The sequence below is a fragment of the Musa acuminata genome, chromosome BXJ2-7, assembly GCF_036884655.1.
Source record: "Musa acuminata AAA Group cultivar baxijiao chromosome BXJ2-7, Cavendish_Baxijiao_AAA, whole genome shotgun sequence".
NCBI lineage: Eukaryota > Viridiplantae > Streptophyta > Magnoliopsida > Zingiberales > Musaceae > Musa > Musa acuminata.
Genome location: NC_088344.1, coordinates 32,374,976 through 32,400,139, shown reverse-complemented (window position 1 = coordinate 32,400,139; position 25,164 = coordinate 32,374,976). Strand labels below are relative to the sequence as shown.

Here is a 25,164-nt window from a genome sequence, read left to right as displayed (position 1 = left end):
CGAAACATGTCTAAAAAGCCATAAACACACAATAATTCTCTTCCCACTTCTAAATTCCTGCAGTTTTCTGTTGCATTGAAGCAGATTTCCTGATAGTTTGGTTTTTGAGGTCAACTACCATTAGGTATCACTAAGTTCTAAATTTCTTCAAAGTTCATCCTAATATGGAGTCTTGCATGACAGCCATGACAGTATGGTTATCATCTATTGAATTCCCTTGCCAAACCTTATTTAACTAAAAATAATATGACTACCCTGCTTCCATCTTCATATCCTTGTTTGAGATCCATCCTTAATCCTACTTGCAATGGTAATTCCTGATATTTGACTCAAAGTGTCCATTTATAACCAATATGTTTCCAAATGTTCATGTCATACATGGATCCATCACATGATTACATAATACATTCTGATACAATTGTGTAAATAATACAAACACGAAAGTACTGGCGCATTATTTCATTGCCACTATATTTTCCAGAAGATTTGGTCAGCTACCACTCTTTTCCCAAGTGAAAGAAAACGTGTAATAAATTATTTTGATGCCAATAAAAACTCAGTCATAGATGAAAGATGACTGCAAGCCATCTTTATATCATTTAATTTTTGTTCTTAGAACCCCTAAAGGTCTCACCATAGTAGTAAGCACTGCCAACCATCAATGCAACTGTTGCACCTTGAAATACAACTCGTGCCCTCATCAGCTTCTGTCCCAGCTGAGAATTTCCTTGCCTGAAGCTAACTAGACCTGCCGTAAGCACACCGGCAGTCATAAGTGCACCTGAAAATTTCTTCAATCAATTTAAATTTAAAGAAAAAATGATAACAATAATGTTATTTAAAGTTTATGTATCATTGTTGGCAGAAATGAGTAGGCAACTCAACTTCTACAGCGGAGTAGGGACAACCACAACAGAGAAACTGACATGTGGAGCCATCACAAGCATAACCATTGACAAAATTACACCAAGAAATACTTTATGCAGACTAAACAACTTAATAATGGTTCAAACTTAGGGTCTAAGAAACCAACGGAATGTACTTCTGATCCAAAACTTTGCTCAGAAAAACAATACTAATTTTCGTCTCCTGGTATCATCATACCACCATTCAGGAAAAAGTGTATCATCAAGCAAACTAAGGAACCCGACAGGGCTATCTAACGTATCACTTAATTCACATATGCTAAAACATCCAGTTTAAGTCACAACATATTCTAGTTCAATCCAAATAAGATGTCAGAATATTGCTACACATTATAGTCAACAAAACACTCTTATTGATACCCAGCTGGCTGCGCACCAATGATGCTTACGATGGATCAGGTCATCTAATAAATGCACTGGAAAAATATTGTAAAAGCAACCAGATTATATTTGATGGTGCTGATTTCCTATCCAAGTATTCCCTCATTAATTTGAAAGGAAAATATCGAGGCCACAAATGCTTTTATGTGTATTATAGTTCATCTCCTGCTCCCTCATCCTTCTCTGTGTATATATAGAAAGAGAGTTTAAAACAGTTCGAGAGAATTTAGACCTCAAACTAACTTGAAGCCTCCGAATCAAAGATCAGCTAAAAATAAGAACCACTCGTGCAAATCAGCCAAAACTAACTTTATTTCTGCTTGATTAAATTTACGCACAAATTAGCATCTGCAACAGTTGAACCTTTAAAGAATATACAAAAAACCCAAAAAACAAGAATCAAGGGATTGGATCAGCCTGATAGCATTTGAGACTAGGATTGGACGGATTGGACAAAGTCCCAACTTCTTAGATGACCTGGCTAGCTGTGGCCTGATCTAGTTTATCCTGGCCCATAATAAATTGGTGGTTAAGAAAAGAGATGAAAATAACCATCTGGACTTTTTTATTTTTTTTTTCTGCCTTTGGTTATAGGTCAAAGACATGTATAATGCATGTCCTAAAAGATTCTGATGATAACAATCAATTTCAAGACTAGAACATCCCATTATCGACCATATGACAAGCGCTAGTAAACTCTTGCTGTGACAGATTTCTAAACTTCTGCACAACTACTTCAAAATCATTCGAGCTACATTATTCAAGAACAAACTACTTCTGTAAAATTTAATATAACCATAAGGAAAACTAATTTTACTTATCCTTCTAGTGGCATTAATTATAAAATAATGAGAAGCAAACATTGCACGACATCAAATAAACCGTAAACCAGATGAAACATTCTTTAAAAGCTCAACCAGATACACAGATTTCACTTACTATGGTGATTCAAGATAAGGAACATGTTCTCCAAGAAGACCTATTGCACATAGTACAACACAAACTGACTACCCATCTCAACATAATTAATTACATATAACTGCGCCTACTAAACAAAACAGTCTAATACGAAGACCAAAGATATTCTTAGAGGGCCTTATTCAGCTATCTCCATTATTAAAGACAACTACATTGGCAATATAATGGTATTTTGAACCAAAAAGAAAATATAAAACCAAAACTAATGCAAGACTAGGCCGACACATCAACTTATCAATTCAACCCATCGTGATGGAGAACCCTAACGTTTTGATTGATGCACCAATAACTCTTCACCGCTCCATAGAATCCATAATCAAAACCAGAAATTTCCCCCAAATCCAGTCCTTGAGGTTCTTTAATCTCCCAGTAGAAAAATAAATGAGACAGGAAACCCACCAAAACCGACAAAATCTAATTTTTCCCATCGAGTAATTCGCGTGGGCAGTCAAATTAGATTCCTTTTTCGCAAAAGAGGAACTACCGGGGGAAGGAAACAGACGAGCGATTTACCGATGGGGACGAGAGGGTTCTTGATGGGCTTCTTGCTGACGAAGAGATCCTCGATCTGTGCGTCGGCGGCGCCCATCTTCTCCATTCTGGTGGTGAGGAATTGATGACGTACCCGTCTCTCTCGATCTCGAATAGAAACCCTATGCAGGCACTCTTCGCAGGAAAGCTTACTATAAAGGGTTCACCGGAGCCGCTCGTTGCACTAATATTTCTTGCCTTTCGTTTCGACCACCTACCTGCTAGGGAAAGAGACGAAGCTTTCGTCCTCCGATAACCCGATCAATACTATAACCCGATCCGTTACATATACGTTAAGCCTGTCGTCGATTTTAGCTAATCCTAATTGGATCAAACTCGAATCCGAATCCGAATCCGAATCCGAATCGATGCTTCACCAGTGGCAGTCGGATCGGATCTCGCCCGTTCCTCCAACGTCATCCGTGACCTCTGTATAGTAGAAATTAATCTCTCGCATGCTTCAAGGAGAAAAGGACGCGTGGCGCTTTTAAGATTCGTGTCCATTGCTACGGACGGTGAGATTTCCATGCCTTCAAGACTGCACTAACACTATGAAAAGTGCACATGAGTCATATGATAAAATGCTCATGCGAAGACGATACATACAAGTATGCAACTAATGAGATAGAGAATTCTTCTTGAGAGTCGCGAGCAATAGATCGCTCCACAGATCAACAGGGCCGGGCAAGCACCAATGCAAGCAGTCGTTAACACCCCCCTTCGTCTTCGTCGTCCAGTGCTTCCCGGGGTGTGCGTCTGCCCTCAGCATCATCGCTTTGGTGACATCCAACACCTCGAACTTGATGTTCACTTCCCCCTCTTGCCGTCTCGCTCTTTCGATCTCCTCCAGCTGAACCTTCCTTATCTCCCAGGTGATGTCGCTCAGACTAATCTGGATCTCATCCAATGGTTGAGTCCTGTTGCATTGTCCTCCGCTGAACCAGGAGCCATTCTCGAAGTGTGATGGCGTGAAGGTCCGCAAGAAGGTGACGAGCCCCTCGCACTCCTTGCATGTGGCTATGAACTGGAGGGCTGTTCTGAGGACGCTTCTGATGGCAGCTGCGACGCCGAAATCGGTCAGGTTTTGGCCCCAGCAGTTGACGCACCCGACGATCTCTCCTTCTCGGTACAAGTGGAGTCCTCGAAAGAACCAGTTGCCGCCGGAGAGGATGGCGTAGTCGACGCCGGGAAGTTTCTCCGTCCAGTTCATGGTCACCCTGTCGAGGTGAAGCTCAAATGAGGATGAAGCTGTTCCGTTTATGATTCTTGGCCTTGCTTCCACAAAGTACTCCGTACACATGGCCATGAGGGTGAACTCATGCGAGGGGAAGTACCATGTCACGTACTTGTCGCCTGAATCCCTGAAGACTTGCCTGGAAGTCTCTGCCTGCAACAGGTTTGCATGAACTGTTCTTATCTTGTTCTGCTTCTCTACCTATAAAGCTAATAGATGAATTACCTGAGACAAGAGACACAGCAGGGATTCCATTTGATTGCGAGCTAGCGAGTCACCAATGAAGGCCATCTTCTTCCCTCTAACTAGATTCAGGAATGTCACAGGATCAAACCTCGGTACGTCACAACTATCGGGTTGCCATCTCCAATACAAATAGCTCTGATCCTTCCCATACTTCCCACAGTTCTTCATGTCAGGCAGCGTCGGGCATGTCACGTTGGTATAGATCGATGCTCGTGGCTCTGTCACCCACTTGCCCTTTGTCATATCACAGAGCTCTTCAATTCCTTCGGCACCAAAGAAAGGAAAAGATTCAGGTTTCATCACACATCAGTGGCTGAGCAGTGAGAGAAATGTAGTGCACTGCAGTTACCACTGGTATTCGGATGGAGACCTTCCACAACTGGTGTCACCCTGCTAATGGTAGCAGCAGTAGCAGGCTGTGGTGCGGAGAGGTTCGGAGAAAGGAGCTCTGAATCAGGGGGGCTCTGCACCAGTTGTATCACGCTGCTGTTAGCAGCAGACATGAGAGGGCTTTGGCTGAGGCCACCTTTGGCACTGATGCTGAGAGTATAAGAGGAGTGCATGATGAAGAGGATAAAGATGGTGGAGATGACCAGCAGCCACAGCAGAGGGCCAACCTTCTTCTGGATCACATTCCACTCCAAGCTGTAGTGGAGCTTTGGTATGGAGGGAGAGAGAGCAGGAACCATCTTGTTGAACATGGCATGAGAGCCAAGCAATGTGAGGGTATAAGAAGGGTTGGCTGGCACAACCTCTCTCATTTTGAGTGGTTTCATCACCTTTAATCTTGCATTGTTAGCTCAGCTGTTAGTGGAAAACATACCTGATGCCAGTTTAAATCTCAAGGTTGGTGTGCTGGTTGGGAGCAGGCTTCATTTGGAATCTAAATGGACCTAAAAGCTATGCAAATTTGGGGAGTGACTCTTTCTGGTGAATAAGAGAAGCAAAAACTAGGGTGGTGGTTGGTTGATGTGCCTTTCAAGCTTCGAACTTGCTGCTTTCATTCATAAAACTGGCAAGAGCCACCATTGTTGAAGTTGAACACTGTTGATATGGACATGGCATTGATCACAGAGCTCCAATCTGCTATTACAAAAAACATCAGTCAGGTGTACCAACTAAAAGTCTCTTAATGCTCATTTCTTCCTCTAAAGTAAGCTTATCTTTGTCTCAAAAGAGAATCACTACCAACTCTAAGACAAATGTATATATGTATATATACACTACACAAAGAATAAAGAAACAATGACTATATTTGCTTTATGGTGGGTGATCTTTTCATTCTCGGCAAATTCTACCAAGATGTGACTGAGGAAGGTCTGCTATAACCTGAACGGTATGTGATCATTTGTGTTTGAGCTTCTGTAGATGAATGTTACTTGGTTAAAACTCTACTTTGATCTCCAAGAGGTGCTGAGAGTATTTCTTCCTCACAATTCAGATCACTCTCAGCACTCTACACTATAAATTAGATGTAACTGTGAGGAAGAGAGAAAGAGAAGAAGAAAGATGATGAGAAGCTAGTCCATTATATTGAATAGAGGACACATCTTATACCTTAAGTGTATAACTTTATGCTTATGTAGGCTAATAGTGCTCAAATATAACTCTGTCAAAAGAATATAAAAAGAACAAAACAGAAGGGTTGTCAAACAAATAAGCAGGCTAATTAGCCTGTTACTGTTTGGAAATAGGGTCACCGAACCCATCCCTACTGTTTGGAAATAGGGTCACCGAACCCATCCCACAGCAACAAGGAGTCATGGGTTCCTTCCTCTTCCAGAGTAGTGATTCCTTCCTGGAGTCAGACTCTCTGTTTGATAGTTTGTGAGAGGAGGTCCATGGGGTGTGCACTTCATAACAATAGGTTGGACTAAAACAAAATTACTGATCTGTATGGTCTACCACATCTTGGTATTTCTTTGTTTTTTTGTCTGTGTTCATGAATCATAGGCACCAATTTGATTATGAGACAAGTTACACAAAGAATTAGACAAAATGAAAATTCATTTACACCTTCATATGGCTCAATTAACCAAGTTGAGTGGACTGATAATTTTCGCTTGTGCCAATCTAGGAAAATTTGGGGCTGTTTTTGCATCCACTCTTGCATCAGATTCATTTTCCTTGTATGTGTTGAGGCACATAAACCACTAGTAATGCTTCTTGATGCTCCAGTTAATCTGGTTTCTCAGCTAATTAAGTTGTGTTTTTGTTTGTGAAAATATGCTGCTGGTGCCTTCTGTTCTCCATTATGCAATCCTAAGAGCTTTTGTGCTCTAAGTTCATTGCAGGATTCTCTATGCGGGGGTTTATCTGGTTCACTTCATAATGTTGAACAAGATTGGTGTGTTGGTAGCTGCAACAAGCACAGATTTTGGTTCTGGACATCTACAACTGTTTTCCTCCTTTTTAGGTGTAATGATGTAATCAATGTGCAGTCATATGTTGCAGGCTTCAGGAAATTATTCTTGGGTGTACCTGTGCTATGACAAAATACTATAAGATATGAGGGATCATCTATAAGACAACTTTCAGTCATTCAAGATCAATGCCAATGTGAGGAAATCTCCTCCTTATCGCTTATCTTAATAAATTCTTGCCAATTATTCAGAATTTCTCATAATCTTTTAGTATCAGAGAAAAATCCAGTTTTACAGACTAAGATGTTTCATTCATATACAAGATTGACTTTATGAGTGAATTAGAAAAGTAATTCCTCTTCTATCGGTATTTGTTGCATGCCCTACAATTCATATTCCTGTTCTCTTCCTTTTGGGTGATGTGCTTAAAATTAGAACTTTTTTCTTTAGCTGTTATGAGTTTGCTAAAACAAAGAAAAGTATAAATAAAAAGTCTTTTGTGGATTAAGGTATTCTGATACAAGTCTCAGTTTCACTTGCAATGGTGAAAATATTTGATACATACATGAAATGGAATTTTGGGGCATTGGAAATAGTTTGATTGATATTTTCTAGTACCAGATATTAGAAACCCGATACCCGAGTAGAAGCAGAATTCTTGTTCCTCAGTGTATAAAAGATATTAGAAACATACTTTAAACAGGCAGGAAGAAAATATTTTTCTATGGAAAATATTTTTCCGCGCTTACAAGCTGTACGGCAGATCTAACTTAGTTTAGACCTGTCAGATATCTGACTTTTCTTTTTTATTTCTCCAGTAAACTCTATCGAACTAAACTCTCATGACACATAAGAATCAGAGAAATACTTCCCTCTTTGTTATTTGAGTGGTACAGTACTATATAATTCTGGTAATTAGCATGTATACCAGTCAATAAGATATCATTATGTTTGGTTCTTGCATGCTGTTATATTTATTGTGTTCAAAGAAACCAGTAATAGGCTGTGTTAACATACTATGTTATCATATGGAGTTCAGTTTAAATTATTGATCTAGCTGAACCATAACAAGTCTCTGAATTGAAGGCAATATTTGATTGGATATTTGTTGGTGTAAATGCATTAAATCTCTATTTATGCCTGCTAAATCTGCCATGTGGGTTTTGTTCTTAGATTTGGCAAAATATCAGCCCAAGTTTAGGCCAAATTATGTGTTTCTTGATGAAATAGTTATATCATGTTCTCTGTCATTGACAAAGTGCATTGTTATGAATTCCAATCTCTGTTTCAGCTAGTTGTTGACTTTTAACATACAGTTATGTGTGTTATGTTACTATGAGTTAGTTCTCTCCTTGTCAACAAAGTTGCTCATGGACCAATTAATATTTAGTTCTAGAATATATTCTTTAGCTAATAAAAAGATAGCCTAAAGGTTCATCCTCTGATGGAACTCTCAATTCCAGAGGAATTGGTTTGAGGTGCTTTTCCTCTCCAACCATGGGGTTATAGGTATCATGACCACTTTTACTGGCCTTTCTCTTCCCCACAGCCATCAAAGTCTCTTTTGCATTTGCATATCATGATGGCAGGAACCCAAAGGAGGAAAAGCAGAATAAAAGGGGAGATCATGGGTTTCACAACTAGATGGTGGCTTCTGATGATTGAACAGAGGACCTTTAGCTCAATCCATTTAATGGACAAGTAGGTAGAAGAATTTTAGAGCAAAGATTTCTGGATAACAAGATGTCTTTACAGCTCATTTCGGTCCCCATAAGCATTCATAGTACATGTAGATGTGTGCCAATTTTTTAGATGTTAACAAAAATGGATCAATGTGCCATTAGATCCTTCTTCTCTTGCAAAAAAAAAAAAGAAAAGAAAAGAAATACTTTAGTTAGTCAGAATTTGTTTTCCATTTAAGACAACCAGCTTCTTCCTGATATAGGAGATGGATATTGGACAGGCTCTTTTGAGTTTGTTAGTAGGGGAAGGAAGATTGGGTGGTCAGTGAATGATGGGGCACATTCCTATATGGTGAACAGTGCCCCAAGGCAGAGACACCAAGCCTCTCCCAGGCATGCAAGTGGTCCTGCTTCCAATATGCTAAAAAGAACACCAGCATGCCCAAATATTCTGTGATGATGCTAACTTTTGACTCCATCATCATGCATCCAGTGTCCTACAGGGACACCATGAGCTACATAGCTCTTGAAACCAAAAGAGCCAGGGCCAAAAGCTGGAACTCTCTCTTTATCAGCCCATGGCCACCTTTGCTAAGCATCCTTTTAAGAAAGAAAATGTGGTAAAGACATAAGACTTAGCTCCCAGCACTCTTTTTTCCTTTGTGTGGGAGGTAAAGAGTAATAGGCTTTTGGGCTTATTCATAGGATTCCTCACTTGGAGAGGAAAAGGAGAGTGAGTGCTGGGAATAGTGGATGATAAGAAAGCAGCCTCTGCTTCTGCACTTGAGCCAGATAAAGAGGAGAATAGAAAAGCACTTATATTGGATGCTTCTTTCTGTTGGCACAGTTCTATGTGTGTGTATGTGTGCAAGTTTAAGACTGCAGCACATGCATGCAGCACTTAGTACCACAGAAACTTCCTTTTTATTTCCTTTGACAACATGAGAAGATCACCATTGAACAGCTCACATCATTGCAAATGCATATACAACACCCTGAAATCAAAAAACATTTCTTTTTCAAACATTTTGTGTCTGTTTCAATCATTCTTTCGCATCGTATACTTTCAAACATGTTTATCGTGAAGGAAATACGGATGCGGATCGGCAGGCAAACCTTGCCACATCCGACATGAACCATTCTTGTTGGAATGATTATTTGTATCAGACTTATTTAAGTAATTTACAGTTTTTCTCATTGAAAAATAAAATATATTTATTTTTCGATATCGGTTTTATCATCGACTTTAGCAACTTAATTGCAGCTTATACTTATTTGTTACTTAACAAAATTTCTCTGAAAATGCTAGTTCAGCAGTTAATGTAGAATATTTGAAGATGAGAGAGGAAGTTGAAAGCTTAAGCTTTGATCTTGAATGTGTTATTTCCTTGTCTGTAATTGGTTGTTGCTTATGGCATTTGATTGGCAAGACATCAAACTTTCTTGCTCCATGAAGTTAAGAGAATGTTAAGAATAAGATGACACTAATACTCTTAAAAGTTCAGCTCATGTGTCTGAGTGTTGTATCAATGAAGTCTGGATTGAGAGGAATGAAGTTTAGCTAAGAGTTAATATAAAAGTAGATGACAAGTGTGCCTCTGCACATGAATCTGATTTCAGAAGAAATCTTCAAGAGACAGAATTAATTTTTGTTTTGTGCATTTTTTATGCTGGATTGAGCGAAACTTTTCGGTTTATTTTAGCATTTCAAGGATTAACTGCTGCTGTTCTATGATTTCTGCAGTTGGTTGAGACATGCACAGTAGTCTTCCATGAGCAGAAGCAACATCACCAAGCTTCTTTCTTCCTTCTCTCTGCATACGAAGAACAGGAGTCTGATATTGCTTGATCCAGAGAGGATGTTAAGAGAAGAAGCTTGTGATCTCCTTTTGGCCATGGTCATGAGTTCGTTAGCAGCAGCAGAAGCAGCAGGGCGGGAAACAAGATGAGTTGCTGTTGCTCCGTACCTCTCACTCATTGAGCTGCGTTGGCCGGATGTGTTCCAACCCGATCTGGTGCCATGTCCACGTCCGTTCCATCATTCCATTACTCTCCCCCCACCTCTCTCTCTCTCTCTCTCTCTCTCTCTCTCTCTCTCTTTACTGTGATGTATCCTACTCACGGAAGACGAGTCACTTCGGTCAAGGCCAAAGCAGGTAACAGCACAAAAGAGACTAAAGCTGCTGTGTCTCTGCCATTAAAGTGCTCGTGGAAATGTCCGTTTGTTTGGCACGTGAGCGGCGCTTGTGTGTGCGCGTGCGCGAGCGCAGAATCTACTGCCCGATGCCGTGCTAAATACTGTCTCAGATCATTAAACTCAGTTTGCGTTCAAACAATGAGGACAACAGGAATCCATGTTTGCATGGATGGATTGAGAGGTTGCTGTCACTTGACCCAGCATGACTAGTGCAGCAAATTATTCAGTCATGTCATGTCACCATGGTGGCCAAAAAGAGTGGGCACTGCTCATACTGCAACTGTTGACTCTTGGATAATGAGCACATTTGAATGTGCATTGTTTGGATTCCTTCTTGTCTCATAAGACATTTGGAGTTGGATGAGAGCTGTCTCCCATGTAAGCCTTCCTTCAGTGGAGATCTGCACTTTTCTACAACAAGTCATCTCACTGTCTAAAAAGCAACTGTGTGATATCCAGCAGCAAAAGAAATCAGAATCATGTATCTGTGCCAATAAAATAGATGTATCATTATTTTTATTGATGTAGAGAATTAGCAGCCATGACCACAGGCTGCACAGCACAGCCTGAAGGAGGATGAACATACATCCTCTCCAGGTTGACATGCATCAACCTCACAACCACACAAAGTTTCACCAATATATATAAATATATATATATATATATATAGAGAGAGAGAGAGAGAGAGAGAGAGGAAATACAATAAATGCTGGTGAGGGTGAGGAGGAGGATTGACTGGCCAACCAAACTGCCATTTGGTGAATGAAGGTTGCTCAGCTACCAGTTTACCAGCAAAGTTGAGTGACATCTCCTTTCTACCATGGCTGTAAAAAGACCCACTCTGATGATATGCTTCATTCATTCAGCAATAAGTGCTGCCTGTGATTGTAAGAGCCCCCACACCCTCCACAAGCAAAGACCATGTCCTTCACACACTTATCATCACACCCAAAAACAATGGCAGATTCCCCTCCCTTGAGAATCTGCAACACTTTGCTATGATAGCAAAGCCCCACAAATTAAAGAACTTCAAGAAGAAAAGAACAAAAGAAATCAATGAGACTCCCAGCCTATGTCCTGGTCAGACACAGTCATAAACCAGCATCCTATTCCCCAACTCCTCTGAAAAATAATGAGGAATCTGCATATCCCAAAAAGATATTGCCTACTCACCGGAGAGACTCTAAACCCACAATCAGAGAAGAAAACAAATAAAGGAAGAGAGAAAGAAAAAGGAACTTATTAGGTTTCCTATGAGCTCTCCTGGTCATTGTCCACCCATAAGCAATTGTTGTTCAGCTTCCTTCTTTTGCTAGGTGGAGAAGAATAAGATGATGACACACTTGGCTCCAAGTCCATCGAGGTGCTCACTTTCCTCGTTCTATTGACGATAACTTGCTTCATTGATCGATAGCAACCTGCAATCCCTTCCTGCAAAATGCACAACATGCAGTGCAATGCAATGCAATTTTCTGAGCTAGACTCTGTCATGTTGCAGATCCTACAAGACAATTAAGTTTCTTCCTTACCTCTGTCAATCCAATGCACCATGAGGCTGCAATTCTAGGATCAACAAAAGCTAGATCCTTAATCTCATCAGTGGCACAGATTATGGCAGCTGCAGCAAGTGACGATGGGCAGTGACTCAGGAACCTTACATCTGTAAATCCAAACGTATCAGCTCGAATCAAGAATGCATTTCCTTAATTTACATGTTGCAATAACAACCAAAACTACATGACCTTTCGTTGTCGCTAATGTAATTTCAGTGGCCAATGAAACCAAAGTTTGCGCATATTTTCCTACAGGGTCGATCTTGTGAACAAAGAAATCGATGAAAGTGAAAGGCGTCACGGATCGAAGCCTCCAATTCAATGCATTGAGCACGACGAGCTCCATTCTGAGGACCGTGCGAGGTTCGAAAATGATCTTTGCACCCTCAACCTAAGCACATTCCGATTAAGCTTAGCGGATGCTTCTTATGACAATATATTGTGGTTCAAGTTCTTTCACCTGCAAATCTAATAGGGATGGCAGCAGTGTCTCCTCCATCTTTGCAGCTAGGGAGAGGCATGCCACTGACAGAAGCTGCAATGCCCATTCATTTTGCTGCAAGTAGTAGACCCAGCATGTTTGAGATTTACCCATGCCTCTAAGCAAAACAAATGATAGAACAGTTTTCTGCTACTATTGAAATACCTTACTGTTCTATGACTAGTACTGTTGTCATCCTCAAATAAACAACAAAAGATTTACATGTGAATGTGCAACTTTTATTGAGGAGAAGACTAATAGTATTCTCCATCATCCTTATTTTTATATATACATCTCAAGTACTCCATACTTTCCTTATCAATATATTTCATGCAAAAAATGGTCTTTCCATATCTTAAATAATCGCAATCTCATTATTTTCCAGTATAAATGATAAGATTGCTCATTTACGACATAGGAGAATATAGAAATGACATGTAAGATTTTTGTACTTTGATTCACCACAAATGCACTATATTGGTAGGAATCTCATGCATTGAATCCAGTCCTTTTTTTTCATCTAATTATTTTAATCAAAATTGAAATAGTAGGTTTCTCTTGCAATAGCACATATATTTTTGGTTTATTGAATGACTATTGAAGGTATATCAAGAACAAATTCCTTCCTTTAAATGATACTTTAATGTAAATTATGCTAAGGGCAGGACCATTGTATGCGAGTCGGTAACGTTAGGATTAAACTCACCGGTAAACAGTGACGAGAGAGGAAGCGATCCAAGTAGTTCACGGCAAGACACGCCGTCAGCGGGCGAAAACAATAGCACTCGTGCACCTGAAAACGGAAAACGAGAAGACGGTCAAGACAGTTGACGTCCGTCGAGGGGGGGACGGTGAGGGGATCCGGCTCACGGTAGCAGATCGCGGCGTAACGTGCGCCGGCGGGGGGGGGGAACTCACCTTGAGGATCCAGGTGACGGCTTCTTGGCGCGCGGCCGGGTCGAGCAACTTGGACTGGAACCGGTCCGGGTAGTCGAACTGGGGCGAGGAATCGGCCTCCTCCTCTATGAACCCGGCGATGGACTCGTCCGAGTCGTCGGGGAACTCGGCCGGCTCCCCGACGCCGCCCGGCGAGTCATCGGCCAGCTCGCTGACGTCCTCGCCGCACAGGAGGTCCCAGCACGAGCCGTGGTCTGACAGCGTGAGCGGCATGGCCTCTTCATTGCCTTCCCATCACCGCGCAGCACCAACCCACCGAGAGAGACATAGAGCTACTGGCGGAGACACACACAGAGACAGGGATAGAGTGAGAGGTGGAAAAGGAGATGAGGAAGGGAGGAAGAGAGTGTGGTGGTGGAGAGAGAGGTGAGAATGGGAGTTGGGGAGGAGAGAAGGAATGGAGTGGTGTCCATGAGGTTTGTTTGTTGCTATATAATATGGTAAGATGGGGTGGGGAAGGGAGAAGAGTGAGCAGTAGTAGAAGTATTAGCAGTGTATTTGCCTTTTAGCTTTACACTTGATATCATATTTCTCTATACAATAATTTGTCAACTCTAATATCATGATTCAATTTAATATGATACTGATTTACAAATATGTTGAACTTAAATCAATGATTTAAAAATGCTTCAGTTCATGTATTTTTCTCAGTAATGAGAAGTACAATGTAAATATATATAATATTAATATACAGTGTATTATTGATAGGAAGGGAGTAAAGTTGGCTAATGGTGAACTTCTTACATGGGCCTGACATCATAGATTGAACTCCATGCCTTTGGCTTCTTGTGGACTTTTTGAGTTCCTCACATTGGAGCTTAATTTTATTTGTAGTAGGTATTCAATGTTGTCAGAAGAGGTTTGAAATCCTAACATGGATTTGATTCTTTCAGTGGTTTTACATATCTATCCCCTCAGAGCTTAAAGAATATCATATTTCCCCTTCCATTTCTTATATATATCATTTCAGGTATCTATTTGCTTAGTATATGGTATTTGAACCAGTTATGTTCTTCCTGGAAACAACTACATTGGCATTTAGGACTGCAAATATTAAATTTGTGGTGATGCAAAACCAAACACAACTATAGCTGTGTACAAAACTAGTTTGCAATCATAACTTGATGTCTATCAATCCCATTGCTACAGCACTTTTGTTTCTAAGTTTGAGGTGAGTAGATCGTCAAAAAGAACAGAAAGATTTATTGAGTGGTTTGCAATCAATGCGATCCTCTGGCACCTTCCAATTAGCATCAGTAATGGCAGTAGAACAAATGAAGTGGCCAGCGGGAAGGAAGACATGCGCAGGAGGACTTTGGTGGCTCTCCTCTCAACCATGTGAGGTCTCTTTACTCCGTCGCCACCCTCCCCTTCTGAAGCTTTTAAGTTGCAGAGTTAGGTGGTAACTTTCCGCTGTAGCCATTCACCACAGCCCCGTGGTGGCCAGTGGGGAGACTCCACCAGCAGCTCAAATGAGATGGCGCTTGGGATGCCGTGTTGACCGCCGGTCAAACTGGCTTGAGCGTTAGGAGCTTGTGCCTGGATGGGAGAGGCTCGGGAGTTGGGCATGGGGAAGAAGAAAGGCCTCTGTTTTGTTGTCAGCTTGCAGTAAAAGTAAAAGAAGCTCTCCCAAAGCTTCATCTGAAAAGGAACAAACGGCAGACTCCGCGAGAGGATGCCAATGGAAGCAACGCTCGTGTTTGCGGAACCCAAGTGACCGGTCCAATGCTGAACCGGCTCGGTTCGGCCGCGATTTGGCCTTTTTTTATAGTATTCGATACGAACCAAACCGCTCCAGCTCGGCGTCGAAGCCCCTCCCCCCCCCCTCCCGTGTTAGGGTTTCCTTCCTCTCCGTTCCCGATCGAGGCAGAGTCGCCAGAGGTATTCCAAGAGAGTGTTTTCTTCTGATGATTCACGAATACATTTGTCTTTGAGTTTGCAGGTTTTGTTTCTGATCTTGATTTCTCTTTGGTTGTAAAAATCTTCTGTGGTATCTTCGTTCCATGGTCTTGTGGTATATCTTTTGTGCGATTCATACAGTTGACGATGATGGTTGATGTGGCTACGAATTCAATCTAGCATCTTGTGGCTTCGACGTGACATTGATGAGTTGCTCATTAGATAGAAGAGTCGATGCCTGTGACGTGTTTGTTGAAATGTTGATAGGCACCCTGGGAACCACAGTCTGAGCTTTGCTTTGACAACTGCATCGCAAAATCGTCCTAGATCCACTGTGGCAATGTCGAGTAATGCTGACACTGCACAAGCAAAAAGCCGATCGGGCCGCCTTCCCAGAAAGCGGTTCTATCGAGCACGGGCACACAGCAATCCTCTCAGCGACTCGCACTTTCCAATCCCCATAAGTCCTGCGGATTTTGATTGCTCCCATCACTACCCTTACTTTTTCCCTCCCGGGAGTGGGGGTCGTAGCGACGGGGATGCACCTCCCCGCAAAGTCAGGTTTGCTGATATTGGCTGTGGGTTTGGTGGATTGCTCGTTGGCCTCTCGCCTCTGTTTCCAGATACTCTAATGCTAGGGATGGAGCTCAGAGATAAGGTAAGAAATGTTACTCCTTTGTATACGCAAACTTAATTCGAGAACTACGATATAGAACAAATCAAAAAGGTTTGGAAATTCTGTGCAGGTAACTGAGTACGTGAAAGAGCGAATCTTGGCATTAAGAGCCTCGAACCCAGGGCATTATGAGAACATCTCTGTGGTTCGAACCAATTCGATGAAATACTTACCTAACTACTTCGAGAAGGGGCAGCTATCGAAGATGTTCTTTCTTTTTCCTGATCCCCACTTTAAAGAGAAGAACCACCGACGAAGAGTGATCAGCCCTCAACTGCTCGATGAGTATGCTTATGCACTTGAAGTCGGGGGTATCATATACACAATCACGGATGTGGAGGAACTTGGTGATTGGATGAGATCTTGCTTGGAGGATCATCCTCTATTTGGAGCTGTTCCTGAGGAAGAACTCGTACTCGATCCTGTTGTTAAGTTGTTGTCTTCTGCGACTGAAGAAGGTCAGAAGGTTGCCAGGAATGGCGGTCAAACATTTCGAGCTGTATACCGGCGCATTAAGCTTGAGGAGGAATAGTTTACTTCTGTTTAGTTATTAGTTCAGTCTGAAATGAGTTTATATCTTTGCAACAGATCAATTTGAGACATCTTAACGGTATGTCGGCACCTAGTTCGGATACGCATTATGGTGTTATTTATTTGAGTTTATTTATCCCTGGTTTTATTTATTTTAGTTTAACTTCAAACCTTGATCTGCTTAGTACAAATTTTCTAACTGAATTAGACGGCAATTACTGGATATTTCTGTTGAGTAAGCTGTGTAATGTGGTAGGCATTTCTATGCAATCGCAGTTTGAGTTGTCAAAGATGGGTGTGCCTGTTGTATTGTTGTGGTGTTATCTTCAAGCTATCGAGCATCTATGTGAAGACACAACAGGTGAATGCAACTATTGTGATGTTCAAGGATGTGCCGGTCAATGCATTTTGTAGTTGTAACAGCACTTCCATGGAGAACTCATTGTTGAAACATGAGATAAAATGCATACTACATTGCACGAAAAAATTGGATATGGCCATCGAGTTTGTGTTAGTGTTGCCAACTTACGCTGCTTTTTTGTTATATAAATTCGGTACATGTATATGCGCCGAGCATCTTATAGTGTCGAAACAAACTAGACTGAGACAAAGCACTGATGTAGTGCTGAATGACAATTATATCTGCTTTCAACTTTTAGAAGTTTTATTATGTTATGTCATGGATGATGAAGTGTGTTGATCTCTGAGTTCACTGATGAAAAGCATGCATGAAGAAATTTGCAGAATCTGAAGAGAATTAGTATTTACATTGTTGGACCACATGTACACTACTTATCTGCATCTTGTTGCATGCGCATTCACTAATTCATCTTTTTCTGTCATGTTCCCGATAGTGCATACAATGATTTTGTGGAACTCAGCATCAGTTCTCTTTTTGTTCTTTTTCTGGTGGGACAACAATAAGATATATTAACAGCTGATGTTTATGTTTACAAGTTTCTGATATCTGAGATGAATGGCAGACTGTGATTTAAACTGCAAGTGTTAGCAAAGGAAATTAACATTCTTTTTTGTTTTTCTGTAGTTTGCAAACTCTTTTTATCTCACATTGTTATGTGCTAAATTTAGAGTAAGATGTGAGACTCCTAACTATGTGGGGGTTTCAGGATAGGCTTGCATTAAAACTTACCCTATGCTTCCAACATTACTAATGTCTTCTTTCATAAAAGAAAAAGTAGGCAGCACAATGGATTTAAGAAAACTGAAAGTAAGCTATCCATTGTCTTCAAGATCATACTACTTCAAAAGTGTTACATCTGAAACTCTGCAAAAAGAGCCATCATCTTCCAGGTTGACATTGTCATGCAGTATTCAGTGGTTTTTTACATTGTCATCAACTCAAGCCATCATCACTATGACACCATTTATCTGTAAAAGTGAGTATAAACATTAAATCACTTCTCTTACCTTGGGCATTTTGACTTTGCAATCTGTGTCTGTCTGATGAAGTTACCAAGGTAGCAAATAGTCGAACAACAAATGCTTGAAAGTTAGATGAGTCAATCACTGAGTGCATTCAGGTAACATGATGAAACCCCATCAAGTAAAGGATTTGGATGGACCCTGTTAATGTAGATACAATGATTGCATAAGGCCACTATGGAAATGCTTGCCTGAAAGCTATACAAGCAATGAGTGAAGGATTGTGTAGGCAATCCACCTCTGCTAGTGGCTTCTGAAGTATTGGAGTGCACCACCAGCAATGATGTATTTGCAACACATGATTACACAAGTTTCCACCACCAAAATATTTCACAGATTGTGACATCCTCCTAATAAAAACTCCCAAATAGTAGGAATTATTAGGGCTTAATTTTACCTTTATAATTAGTTACTTTTAGTATTCTCGGCCTTATAATTTTAAAGATTACATAAAGATCTCTATATAAAACATTTAATTAATTTTTTCAATAAAATCTTTCTTGATTTTTAATCTTATATAGGGATCTTAATGTTTCACTTTTGTAAATATAAGAATCATAATATAATTTTTTAAAAACATAAGAATCAAAATATTAAAGATAATTAATCACAGAAAATAATCTATAATTAATCCCTACTAATATAACTAAGGACATCACATATGTTCATCAAGGACTTGCCTAAGAAATTAATGGTTCTCAGAGTTGAGAGATGGCAAACAGTGGCAGGGTTTTGATTCTGGATTCTTTTTTTAGAACTTGTTGAGGATAATTATTTCATTGGGATAATTATAATATCAGATACTAAGTTAGGCTTGGACTCGAACATTAATTTGGTTGAACAACTGTTCAACAATCTTAGCAGCACCTAAGGATGCAGTAATCCTTTCTCAATTGGACTCAAACCAAAAGGCCAATCCCAAACCCCAACATTGACTTCATTCTTGATTCCAACAAAGAGAACTCCTTCCCGAGGAACCACTGGAGTTGTACCGAGATCAAGAAGGAGAACCAAACAAAACCATATCATATCCCAAACGGTGAGACGATCGTTGAAGACGACGACGAGGGTGGAACCTTCTGGTTCCCGAGGCTGTTTCCGCTGTCCGCGCGTGCACTGCGTTCGTGGAGGTAAACCTCGTCGGAAGAAGGCCGGAGGAGGGACGGCCTCGTGTCACACAGGCTTCGTGTGCCGAACGCCGAATCGCGACTGTTCGACTTGCTGGTCTCTCTCGATCGTGCTGCCGTCCACCTCACAGCAGTTTGATGGGACACGTGAAGGGTTAATTATCTATGATTAATTATGTTTAATATTTCGATCCTTATTTTTTTTTAATTATATTGAGATATTTATTTTTTTTAAATAAAATATTTAATTTTACTTCTTTTCACGATATCGGTTTTATTGAGAAAAATATAGTAAAATTTATTATTGAGCATGTGTTGATTTTGTCTCAGTTCGATTTATCACCGAGTGTATACGATATTTTTGTTAATAGAATCGTAAATAAAAATAATATTAAATATTTTTATTTTTATAAATATAATATAATATTTTAAAATATAAAAATTAAACTATTAAATATAATTAAATTAATAATAACTAATTATATATAATAATCTATAATTAGTCTATGCATATGAGAGCGACTTACGGGAGACAGAGTGCAAAGATGATAACATCTTATTTTTTCTAAATTTACAAGGTTTTATGTTTAAATCTAGAACTGAATCTAAATTGTCAATTCTGATTTCGATTTAGACATACTCGATTTTTTTTTAAATCTAGAACTGAATAAAAATAATTATTTTTTTTATTAATTTTAATTAATATATATAATAAATATAAAGATAAAAAATTATAAATTTTTTAATCAAACTAAATACTTCTATTAAGATTCCAACCCAAGTTACCTAAATTTAAACTTCACAATTTGACCCGTGTCTCATAAAGTTCCATATGTAATTTTATTTTTATTTTTTATAATATTTAGTTAATTTAAAATACAAATTACTATTTTTGATTTTTCAAAATCAAAAGCCAAAATCAAACTACCTACGGCTGATGATTTGAAATCGATAGATCGGTGAGTCAGATTTAATTCCGATCAAGACTAATATTATTTGTTATATCATAACAAAAATATTAGGATCAAAATTGCTTACATAAAATCACATCGGTTTAAAAAATCTAATTTAATAAAAACTGATATCCAAAAGATATTTAAATTTAAAAAATTTGTAAGAGCAGTAATGAACAAGTAAAGCAGTTGTAAAATAAATAAACAAATAGAGAAAGGGAGGCACACCAATTTTATAGTGGTTTAGTCGTTGTGACCTATATTTATTCTTGATTCCTCTTCACTCGAGGCCATTGGCTTTTATTACCGATCTTCTTTCAACAGGCAAAGATTAACTACCCTTACAATTCTTTTTCCTTTTCACATGTTCAGGAGAAAATCTTTACACATCTCTCTTTTACACTTAGACCTCACTTCTTTCTTTAGAAGATTTTCTAAATACTAGGAAGATGTGAGTCTATACTAATAGAGATTTATAATTTTTTTCATAATATTTTTTCTCATTTTTTGCTCAAATTCATGCTACCAAGCAGGAATAGCTAGGGTATTTATAGACCTCAAATGTCTTAAAAAATAGAGCAAAAAAAATCTCATCCCGGGTTTCTCGGGTCTTGACGGTATCACCGCTTGTGCTAGGCGATACCACCGCCTACAACACTAATACTCGGTGGTACCATCGCTCAGTCTAATGGTACCATCGCCTAATCTGGACAATACCACCGCTAGACCCTGCTACATGATACTGAACAAGCCAAACAGCAAGCTCATTTCAACCTTGATTCAGGCTCAATTTGCCCCTAATTGAGTTGACATTGTTTCACCCAAATACTGACTCAATTAGACCTAAACTAACTCGATTTATACAAATTTTTACAAAGCACGAATCATATATTATCTAGCATGTCATTGGTTCTTCCGACGCTTCGTCCGATCCTTTGGCGCATCGTCCTCTCCTTCGACGTATTGCTTAATTGGTATGTTGACTCCCGCAACTTCCGATTTTCTTGGCGCAATGTCTGATCCTTCGACCCGATGCTCGAATTCACGACACAAAGCTTTCTATTGACATGTCAATCGATCATCCGGCCCGACGTCTAAATTTTCTGACATATTCACTCCGACTCAACGTCTTATTCCTTCTGCTTTAATCAATTTGTCTCTCCTTGATCGATGCTAGTCCTGCATCACTCAAAACACATATTAGATCACAAACTCATCAATTGATTTCATCATCAAAATTCGATATTAAAAAAAAAACTTAATTTCCAAACTAAAGAAACTCCTTAATCCAATCATAAGAGTTTTAGTAGGTAATACAAGACTAAAGGAATAAGATTTGAAGCATTCAATCCAAGGGGTTAAATATATAATCACCACCACCATTAGTATTTTGATCTCTTCTCCTCTCCCTACTCTTCTGCAGTGTAGTATTGTGAGCTTAGCATTCGTTTTACCGGAGCATCACTGACATGGAGGCTATGAGTCCCAACAAAAGAGATCTTAGTTTCCATCTACAAGAATACGGACAAACATACACAACAGTATCTATGTTATACATACATTTCAGCTGATGTAGTATGTCTTCTACATCTCAGGAAGTAAGTACTGCAGTCCGAGACTGCACCATCAGACTACAACCACTCCCACAGCCCACCTCTCACCCAACCTCGCAAGCTTCTGTCCGCTACAAGGACAAGCATCATGTGCTCCCCATGGCACCAATCCCACGCCACCCGAGGCCAAATCCAAGTCTCATCACCCCCATTTACTTCTTGAGGGGAACGCAGGCAGACAGCGACAGCAGCAGCTGCTGCTCTGATGAGCTGAGAGGGGCAACTCCCCATGCCCACATGTCCTCGTGTGCCAGCCTGTGCTTTGACGGCAATGGACGCCAGTCCATGCTCCCCTGGACTCCTCCCTCCGCTTCGCTTCCACCGTTCCCTTACCCCTATATAAGCAGCGGCAGCTCTTCTCATCTTGCTCACCACCTAACCGGCACGGTACTGCTACACCATGGCTCTTAAGCTGGCCATGTTTGTCTTTGCATCTCTACTCGTCATCACCACCAGAGTAAGCCAGCCATCTGAGTTCTACTCTTCGGACGAAGGGAACCGCGCGTAGCGCGTCTGATGAACACGTGTTCGATGTTGCAGGTCTCGTCCGACGCAAAGGACGCGTTCATGGAGGCGGGCTATGCCAAGGCTCCTGTGGTCGCTCCTGTTCCGGCTCCTCCCGCACCTCGCATCATCAAGGACACCAAAGGTGAGGAGCTCTTGTCGTTTGGTTCTGCGTAGGTCATTGGCAAGCGTCATCGACGTGCTTTGCTGGTGGTGCAGAGTGCGGCGACGCTTGCAAGGAGCGGTGCAAGCTGCACTCGCGGCAGAACGTGTGCTCTCGAGCCTGCATCACCTGCTGCAGCTTCTGCAAGTGCGTGCCGCCGGGGACCTATGGCCACACGGAGCTGTGCGGCAAGTGCTATACCGACTGGAAGACGCACGGGAACCGGACCAAGTGCCCCTGAACGCCGGCACCGTCTGCTGCAGCTCCGCCTTTCTTTCCGCGACCAAGAAGCTAGAAGATCACTCTGTTCTTTTGGCTCTGTTTTGATCGAGACACGAGTGTTCGTCTCATGTTTTCGTTGGCCTGGAGGAGAATAAATCGTGTTGTGTTCATGCTCTACTGTGTCTGTGCATACATGATCTTCGTGCTCGTTCGTCGTCTTCCTCTGGGCTGCTGCATTCCATCGAACACTTCTTTGAGGTCAGTCAAAGAACTCCATTGTCATCAGGTGCATGCGACACAGCTGGTCAAAGTTCAATCGCAGACCTCGAAACGTGTCGTCGTCCTCTAATGGATTAAGAACTAAGAACTGGTGGTGGCTCTATTATCGGTACAAGGATTTGCGTGCGAACCTACTGGATTCGCCTGCGTTAAGGTCGTCTTCTACCTCTAAAACCCACCATAAGAGTCGTCTCTCGTTCTATTCGAAGTATGGAGACATTTCCAGGCCAACACAGGATTTGATTAAGATCAAATGTTACGATTGATGAAACATTAAAATTATTGGATCCCATCAAATTATTTCCCACCTGGTAGGACTCATTGTACAGCAGATCAATGATCAGAGTTCTTTCTAGCTGGCATTTTGCACATTTAACTCGCATCTCAGCACACTCATGCATCGAGAGATCTTATAGTTCAATTTACTCCAACAAAAGAGCAGTGACTTTACTGTTATCAACATTATCCTGTCTAGAGTGGAGCAACAAGCCAACACAACAATGAGCCTGAACTCCATTCACTGCATGCACCAGTAAAACCCCGGAGAGAGAGAGAGAGAGAGAGTGCCAGTGTTCCAATGATGTTATCTTGTCTATTAGAACCAGCAATGCAACAAGAAGCCTGGATTCTATTTACTGCAAGCAGTAAGTAATGAGAGAGAGAGAGAGAGAGAGTGCCAGTGTTCCAATGATGTTATCTTGTCTATTAGAACCAGCAATGCAACAAGAAGCCTGGATTCTATTTACTGCAAGCAGTAAGTAATGAGAGAGAGAGAGAGAGAGTGCCAGTGTTCCAATGATGTTATCTTGTCTATTAGAACCAGCAATGCAACAAGAAGCCTGGATTCCATTTACTGCAAGCAGTAAGTACTGAGAGAGAGAGAGAGATGCAGTGCTGGGGCCTCCATTAATAATCATCAGACCAGCTGGGGAGACCCAAAATAGCTGGCACACCTCCAGACTCCATGAATCACCACAGAGCTTTGCCAGAGTTCAGGGCAGCATGAAAGAGCAGATCAAAAGGGGGAGGGGGTGGGGGGAGGTACATGAACACAATGCTCCAGCTAGATCATGTTACATCTGGATTCTCTCGTGGAACCCACCAAGATTCATGTCATGGAGGTGCATGAATCATGTGGATCTTCATCAGTCACCTCACAGCTTTTGTGATGTTTACTCCCATCCTTCCATCAAAGAACTCTACCCAAAGCGTGGAGTAATTCATGCGTTGATTCAGTTTTGTGTTCTTTCTTGGAATGTAAAAGGATTCGACAGGTTTTGGTTTACCCAACTCTTGTGACCAACAGACAGAAAGAAATTTGACTCGTCTACAAAAAATATTTTGTCTTCTCTTAAAAATTTGATAATATTATTATTTTCGATCAATCAAAACTCAAACATATTGAGATAAGTCAATATGGAGATGATAACACATCCATTGAATATGTTATGTCAACAAATCGACGATGATAATCATATAACAAACATTATATAAGATGATATATAATTTCATTTAAATTAATTTTATAATTTTTTTTTCATAATAAATTAAAATTGACTTAATCGTTAGAGTTGTCGGATGTACCTTCGATATAGTCTCCGATAGAAATAGATTAAAATATGATATGAGATATGAAATATGATATTTTTTTTATCATTAAAAGAAATTCTTTCTTTTTTTTCTTTCTTTCTTTCAAGATACGAGACTAAAAATAGTCTCGGCTTATCGTTACTCTCGGATTACATTCATTCAAATTTCTTTCTTTCTTTCTTTCTTTCTTTTTTAATTAAGATCAACCATCAGCTCATCACTTATGGCTCTCTGGTTGATTGAAATGATGATTGGGTTTTATGGTGGCATTTCACTGTGAACTGCAGCAGGGCATTCAAGAACTTCAGAGACATAAAGATGTGCTCAAAAGCACTGTAAAATTATTGTTTATGTTTCTTTGTTGAACTTGAGATTGACTCCAACTACACTTGCTTCATGAATAATTAACTCTTCTGCTTGCCTCCAAAGTTGGATTCAGAGTTCATGAAAGCTCTGTGTTTCCTAAAGAGGATAACCAAATCTATTTAGCTTGCTTTTTATTATCATGACTATGATTCTGAAAATGATACTGGAGGAGAAAATTATGTAAGCAAAATCAAGAGATCAGATATAACTCTTTGTAAAAGCTTTCAGAAACTGTAAATTTTGGAGAAGATCAACTGTACTCTATGTTT

At 40.3% G+C, this 25,164-nt stretch overlaps 4 protein-coding genes and 1 long non-coding RNA gene across 8 annotated transcripts; 2 read left to right on the top strand and 3 right to left on the bottom strand.

Annotated features, from left to right (window-relative positions):
- Window positions 1–513: 513 nt before the first annotated feature.
- Window positions 514–3,196, bottom strand: LOC135617621 (uncharacterized). The gene is made up of 2 exons (XR_010488792.1): window positions 2,799–3,196; window positions 514–748 (listed from the first exon to the last, which is right to left on the bottom strand). It is a non-coding gene; the product is annotated as an uncharacterized LOC135617621 (long non-coding RNA).
- Window positions 3,197–3,350: 154 nt separating this feature from the next.
- LOC135616295 (xyloglucan O-acetyltransferase 3-like) lies at window positions 3,351–5,450 on the bottom strand. Its single transcript, XM_065115494.1, has 3 exons — window positions 4,646–5,450; window positions 4,276–4,559; window positions 3,351–4,203 (listed from the first exon to the last, which is right to left on the bottom strand). The coding sequence occupies exons 1-3, from the start codon at window positions 5,070–5,072 to the stop codon at window positions 3,433–3,435; spliced, it is 1,482 nt and encodes a 493-aa protein (XP_064971566.1). The 5' UTR covers window positions 5,073–5,450; the 3' UTR covers window positions 3,351–3,432.
- Window positions 5,451–10,700: 5,250 nt separating this feature from the next.
- On the bottom strand, window positions 10,701–13,927 carry LOC135617617 (cyclin-D2-1-like). Its single transcript, XM_065118025.1, has 6 exons — window positions 13,491–13,927; window positions 13,279–13,365; window positions 12,552–12,647; window positions 12,281–12,482; window positions 12,068–12,198; window positions 10,701–11,969 (listed from the first exon to the last, which is right to left on the bottom strand). The coding sequence occupies exons 1-6, from the start codon at window positions 13,740–13,742 to the stop codon at window positions 11,790–11,792; spliced, it is 948 nt and encodes a 315-aa protein (XP_064974097.1). The 5' UTR covers window positions 13,743–13,927; the 3' UTR covers window positions 10,701–11,789.
- Window positions 13,928–15,151: 1,224 nt separating this feature from the next.
- On the top strand, window positions 15,152–16,771 carry LOC103992347 (tRNA (guanine-N(7)-)-methyltransferase). 4 transcript variants are annotated; one of them, XM_009412001.3, is made up of 3 exons: window positions 15,152–15,410; window positions 15,696–16,086; window positions 16,175–16,771. In XM_009412001.3, exons 2-3 carry the CDS (start codon window positions 15,769–15,771, stop codon window positions 16,634–16,636), a joined length of 780 nt encoding a protein of 259 aa, XP_009410276.2. In that variant the 5' UTR covers window positions 15,152–15,410; window positions 15,696–15,768; the 3' UTR covers window positions 16,637–16,771. The 4 variants fall into 4 exon arrangements, with proteins under 4 accessions (XP_009410276.2, XP_009410278.1, XP_009410279.1 ...); XM_009412003.3 differs by having other exon boundaries at window positions 15,292–15,410; window positions 15,570–16,086; XM_009412004.3 differs by having other exon boundaries at window positions 15,342–15,471.
- A 5,311-nt stretch (window positions 16,772–22,082) lies between these two features.
- Window positions 22,083–22,837, top strand: LOC135616215 (snakin-2-like). The gene is made up of 3 exons (XM_065115407.1): window positions 22,083–22,228; window positions 22,312–22,420; window positions 22,495–22,837. Exons 1-3 carry the CDS (start codon window positions 22,172–22,174, stop codon window positions 22,677–22,679), a joined length of 351 nt encoding a protein of 116 aa, XP_064971479.1. The 5' UTR covers window positions 22,083–22,171; the 3' UTR covers window positions 22,680–22,837.
- Window positions 22,838–25,164: the final 2,327 nt, after the last annotated feature.